General features: G+C 35.6%; 1 protein-coding gene across 4 annotated transcripts in view; it reads left to right on the top strand.

Annotated features, from left to right (window-relative positions):
* MIOS (missing oocyte, meiosis regulator, homolog (Drosophila)) overlaps positions 1–1,883 on the top strand; it is a 33,017-nt gene extending 31,134 nt beyond the window's left edge. For all 4 annotated transcript variants that reach the window (XM_014547643.1, XM_014547644.1, XM_005876041.2 and 1 more), the window contains 2 exons: positions 699–828; positions 1,650–1,883. In XM_014547643.1, coding sequence (XP_014403129.1) covers positions 699–828; positions 1,650–1,746 — 227 coding nt within the window. In that variant the 3' untranslated portion in view covers positions 1,747–1,883. The remainder of the gene's footprint in view (positions 1–698; positions 829–1,649) is intronic.
* Positions 1,884–6,413: the final 4,530 nt, after the last annotated feature.

Raw genomic sequence — 6,413 nt, 5'->3', positions numbered from 1 at the left:
GCAAAGTAATTTTGCTTCATGATGACGCACCATTACACACTTCAAAACCAGTTAAAGACACATTAAAAGATCTTGCCTGGGAAGTATTAACCTATCTGTTGTATTCACCAGATCTTGCTCCTTCAGATTACCACTTGTTCCGATCGATGGCACACACACTTTCTGAGTAGCACTTCAAAACGTACGAAGAATTGGAAAATTGGGTCTCTGAATGGTTTGTCTCAAAACAAGAAAAGTTCTATTGGCACGGTATCCACAAATTATCTGAAAGATCACGGAAAGGTGTAGCTAGCAATGGACATTACTTGGAATAAGCACTTTTGATGTTTCTCTTGAAATTATTGTGTTTTCTTTGATTACAAAATCTGCATTATTAACCAGTACACCAGTAAATTGGGCTTGGTGTTTTTCTTTGTGGGAAGATTTTAAGCTACCAGTTATTTCTTTAAACTTGTTAATTCAGATTGCTTCTTAGTGGGTTTGATACCTTATGCTTTTCAAGTGTTTTATTAGCTATGAAAGATGTAAGGAAACTTCTGTTACTTAGTATCTTCAATATAATTAGATCCTAGCATTAAAATTACTATTTCAATATGATACATGATTTGTATTTTGACATAGCTTCTGAAATACCTTTTAAGAAAATTTGAATTAATATTGTGATATAGTTATTGAAGATCATTTTCTTTAACCCATAGGAGGATCCAAATCAGATGAAAAAGTAGACTTGAGCAAGGACAAAAAATTAGCTCAATTTAACAACTGGTTTACATGGTGTCACAATTGCAGGCATGGTGGGCATGCTGGACATATGCTTAGTTGGTTCAGGTAATAATCACATTACTTCTTTAATAGGCTTGGAGTTAGAGGAGATAAAGCCGATGGCCTTTTAAATACTTCAGGTTTATACAGCTAAAGGATGAATTTGTTCTTTCCTGTCACCTGAGTTAACAAAGGGGCCATCAATATTTCTATTATTAGATATCCTTTGTAATCTTATACTATAAAATTAAACATATAATAAATAGTTTAAATATGATGTATGGGTTAAGTGTTTGAATAGCATTATTTTACTTTATTTGGGGAGAGGATATGTTTACAGTTTTTCACAGTTAACTGAAGATCCTACTATATATGATATGTAATTGAATTCTAAATTAAATGAAAGATATCACTTAACTTCTAAATAAGCTTGTTATGTAGTAAGTAAGTACCTCATGCAATGGAGATTTTCAAGACCATATTTAATTTTTACACTGAGCAGTGCTAGTGGCCTTCCACTCTTCTATATTGCTGTAGCTTTTACACTCACTTTGTCACACTGGCTTTAATTTAAACTTGAGCACATCCCTTCACCTTCATAACTGCAAATGGATCTTTTGTTGTATATTTAGAAGACAAAGCCATTCAAGTTTTTAGTAACTTTCTCCCCATGATCAGCGTGGCATAAATTTCTAATTTAATGCTTTTAATGTGTTTTTGTCTTTGGATTTGAATTGCTATATTTTCCCAAGTGCCATTTTGAAAAATTGCATTATAGACATAGGTAGGTATATAGATAAAGAAATGTACATATGTACCTATGTATGTATATATCTGTGTATATTAATAATTTAGATTTTTAACTGTTATCTGATCTATTCTTTTAGGGACCATGCAGAGTGTCCTGTGTCTGCATGCACGTGTAAATGTATGCAGTTGGATACGACAGGGAATCTGGTGCCTGCAGAGACTGTCCAGCCGTAAATGTTACCACCTACAGAAGAACCTTCAAGTGTGGAGCTTTCTAATAGATGACCTTCATAGCGCAAAAACATACCTCAGAACAAGTCACTCATGACTTTCCTGTAATGGAAAAATAAATCATTCTATCAAATCAGCAATTTGATGTCTGGGTGATTTTGATGTGCTTCACAGAGACAAATGCTGCTGAAATGGATATCAGAGTATTCATGAATTCTGTTGAGAAGGTTGAAAAAGTTCATTTTGGAACAACTTTCTAGGGTTTTGTTGAAATTATAAAAATGCAGAGTTTCTGGAATAACTAAGAACAGACCTTGAACCTATATCTTCCAAGCTAAAAGTAGATATCTTCCAGTAAAATTAGTACACTTTGAAAAGAGAATAACATGATCAATTCACTGACTCAGATGATAGTTTAAGCTCATCCATGCCTAGTTTCCTTTCAGATAAAATTAAACGTTGGGTTTTTACATTTAGAATTAGAGAGCTTCTACCCTACACTGGAGAATAAATTTTATCAATTTAAATATGTAATTACCCCCTTGCCCCCAAGGAGTTTTTTTTCCTTGCACTTTCATTTTAAAGTAAGAAATCTTTTGGCACAGACCATTATTTTCTTCCTAGAAAAGCCAAAATTAAGACTGTATCTTACAAATTTTCTCTTCTGAAGAGAAAAAATTGCATCATTTCAGGGGAACATGTTATAAAATTTTCAGTTTTTGCTTATCAGTGTCCTGATTTGCCTTTAAAGATTTCTCTCCCTATTAATTCATCTTATGCTCATCATTTGGGAGCATTTTACTGAACACAAAGTCTGCAAGATTATATGTGATCAACCACTCAGCAATCTGTCAGTATGTCCTGCTCTCATATTCCCTCCTGTTTTGGAAGACTGTTTTTTCTAAGGTAAACTGGGAGATATTGAGAGAAACAAGGTCACTTTGGAGACAATTTTACTTTACATGTATGTTTCTAAAAGTAAGTATATTTGGGCCAATTCAGGGTCTTTATTTTAAATTTATTTTTTCCCCTTCTCACAGCTAGATGGAAGAGAAATATAAAGGAATTGTAGCTACTTCTCTGTCATCTGAATGTTCAAAGGACTGATCTGACTTTTATAATTGAAAGTGTATTCAAAAATAAAAAAGTAACCCTAAAACTTAATTATTGTATGGGTTTTGGAGAAATACCTTGAATTTTAAGAGCTTTCATGTTAGCAGTTTTACCTGATGAAACTAAGATCTATTAAATTAGTTTGAAGTGTGACCTAAATAATAAACGTGTATTAAAATATCTTTTTACTTTTAGATATGATACAAAAGGCTCCTCTGTAGGAAAACATTGCATATCTGTCTCACCTAGATGATGACAATCTTCTTTTAAAATGAGAGAACTGGGAATAACTAAATATATATATATATATATTCCTTTTAAGGGGCCTTTTTCAGTCTTGAGTAAATCTTCCAGATTTCATTTTACTAACACAATCATTTTAAAAATTGCTTCAATTGCATTGTCCCTTTCAAATTTACTGTGTCCTAACTATGAAAAGTCAGCTTTAAATAATGTCAGACTATCTTATATATTTCAACTTTTTGTAGCTCAAGTAAGATAAAATTATTGAATGTATATTTAGAATAGGGTTGTATCTAATTTATAATTTTTGTAAATATAACAAAGTCTATATAAATAATCTTGTTATATAGGGTGACATTTTTAAGATCATTTGTCTCTGTGTGTCAATTTCCTGATATTTTCTGCAAAGCCCAAATGTTCATACAAGATGCCTCTTATGTTTGTTTTGGTATCAGTGTATGTGGACCATGAAAATAGATTTAAATTATTTTTCTGTTTTTATTACTAGGTCACTGATATTTGTATTTATAAACTCAACAAGATATTTTACATAGATATGTTCAATAGAATTGTTTAATAAAAATGTTTTTTCTTAATTCAATAAATCTGGGTTAAAGTCAACATGTCTAATCTAGAAATTATGATTTCTATGAATAATTCAGGAAAGTAATATCAATTTGATGACAGTTTTAATCTTAGAAGTAACTGTTTTTAGGCCCTGTTTTTCAGTTTAATATGCTTTTCGGAGTGATTATTCTTTAAAATCATCTATTCAAAAAGTAATTTTCCGTTGTCAGTGCTACACATGGTAAGTATTATTGAGTTACAAAGAATATAGCTTTGCATTTAATTGCATGACTAAATTTAATTCCAGTTACTCATTTGACTATAAATATTAAAAGTATGGGCTTTGAAATTTAAATGATAATATTAGCCTTAATATTTTGGCCAAGTGACTTGACCGCTTTGAACTTCAATTTCCTCATATGTTAAAAGTAAGGTACAGAAATACCTACTTCATAGGGATGGGACTGTTAGGTGATGAAATAAACATGAAGTGCTTTATCCCTGTCACATAGTAAGTGCTCCATAAAATGTAATGATTAATAGTCATTGTAACTTTAATCTTTATTGGTTACTTGTATGTCAGTACTTTTTTTTTAATATATTTTTATTGATTTCAGAGAGGAAGGAAGAGGGAGAGAGAGATAGAAACATTCATGATGAGAGAGAATCATGGACCAGCTGCCTCCTGCAAGTCCCCCACTGGGGATCGAGCCCACAACCCGGGCATGTGCCCTTGACCGGAATCGAACCTGGGACCTTTCAGTTCGCAGGCTGACGCTCTATCCACTGAGCCAAACCAGCTAGGGCTATGTCAGTACTTTTTAACTGAATTCTCTCTATATAAAAGCCTAAGGGACTGTTTGACTGGTAGCTATGACGTGCACTGACCACCAGGGGGCAGATGCTCAATGCACAGGCATGGAAATGTGGAATGGACCGATGAATCTCAGAGGGAAGGGGGGAGGGGAGAGGGCAGGAAGAGATTAACCAAAGATCTTATATGCATACTAGAGGCCCGGTGCACAAAATTCGTGCATGGGTGGAGTCCCTAGGCCTGGCTGGCAATGGAAGCACGAGTGTCTGGCATGGAAGAGTAGGTCCCAGCTGACCTCTGGGCCCCTGTGCACTCTCCTCTGCCTGAGTCATCAGGCCCCCGCCTGGCTCCCTCAGCACCTGGTCGCCTGTGGGGCAATTGGGCCCCGCTCACACTTGCCTTGGCCTGGTGCTGCTTGCTCACCTGCTCCACCATCCCACTGCAATCCTGCTTCCGTCAGGGCCAGCAGTGCCTCCACTGCTGCCCACTGCCAGCACTATGTCACCAACGCCCGCCATGTTCTGCGCCGCTCCCAGGTGGTCAGCGCATGTCATAGCGAGCAGTCAAACTCCTGGTCGAGGGGACAATTTGCATATTAGGCTTTTATTATATACTAGTAGGACTAAAGGCCCAGTGTACCGGTGGGGTTCCTCAGCCTGGCCTGCGGGGATCGGGTGGGGATCGGGCCAAAACCGGCAGTCTGACATCCCCCGAGGATCCCAGATTGCGAGAGGGCACAGGCCAGGCCAAGGGACCCCACTGATGCACAAATCCGTGCACCGGGCCTCTAGTATAATTTAAATGAAGGACCTACATTTGTCTCGGAAGTGGGAATTTCCCAAGAGTTTGTTTTTCCAAATCTGGTTAAATTATGGTATATATATATATATATATTTTTTTTTTTTAGACTAGCTACTTTTGTTTATCTTATATTTAGAATATTACTTTTTGCTTTTTGAAATCCTCTGAACAAGTACCTAGGAGTTTAATGTGATATGAGTGAACCCAGGAATGAAAATTAAAATTTTGGCAAATCTGGACAGTTGACCAGTAACTTTTTAAAACTGGAGGTTTTCATATCTCTATTCAACTCTTAAATCCTGGTCTTAATGGTAGAAGTATCCACTATTATCTCTGTAATCTTTCCTTTCAGTCATTCTATTACACTTGATGTTCATTTAAGTTAACATGTTGGGGAGATAATGGTAATAAAAAAGGAAGTACACTGTGAGATTTGTTCTCCCTTGGGATAGCTGTAGTTAAAGCAAGTGGGCACTAATTAGTTGTACATGCCTAACAGTCGCTGAGATAAAAGCATCTGAGAGGTGGGCGAGACGTGGTACATGTTAGCTCAGCATCCTCATATTCATATTGAGTACTTGTGACCCACACGACCATGGCAGAGGTGGGGTTAGCTGGACAGCTGCCCTTCTATCTAGTACTCTAACTCCTTCCACTACATCATCTGCTTGTTTTCCTTCTTACCTCCAAATTTTATAAATTATTTTGCTAATTATGAAAAGCTGCACTTTAAAAATATTATTTTTATAAAATATAAATTATTCCAGAGTAAAGAGACAGAAGGAAAGCTTTCCAAATGTTTTTTAAAGCTAACATAACCTGCATGTCAAATCATCCTAGATTGCCAAAACAAGGAACTGATTTTACTTAGGGATATACATGATAAATTCATAAGTAAAATGAATATCAAATATACATTAATGAGAAATAATTACTGTTGGTACTTATAATCCTTACAATGCACATTATCCTATTTGATCCCCACAGTAGCTCTATGAGCAGATAAACCATTACTGTGTCCATTCTATACATGAGGCAATTGGGATACACAGCTTGTAAATAGCAGAGCCCAGATTTAGACTCCAATAGTCTGACTTCCCAATCTGTATTTTTGATTACTGTTTTATATATT

This window comes from Myotis brandtii, unplaced genomic scaffold (genome assembly GCF_000412655.1).
Source record: "Myotis brandtii unplaced genomic scaffold, ASM41265v1 scaffold48, whole genome shotgun sequence".
Taxonomy (NCBI): Eukaryota; Metazoa; Chordata; class Mammalia; order Chiroptera; family Vespertilionidae; genus Myotis; species Myotis brandtii.
This window is presented reverse-complemented; position numbering and strand designations above follow the sequence as displayed.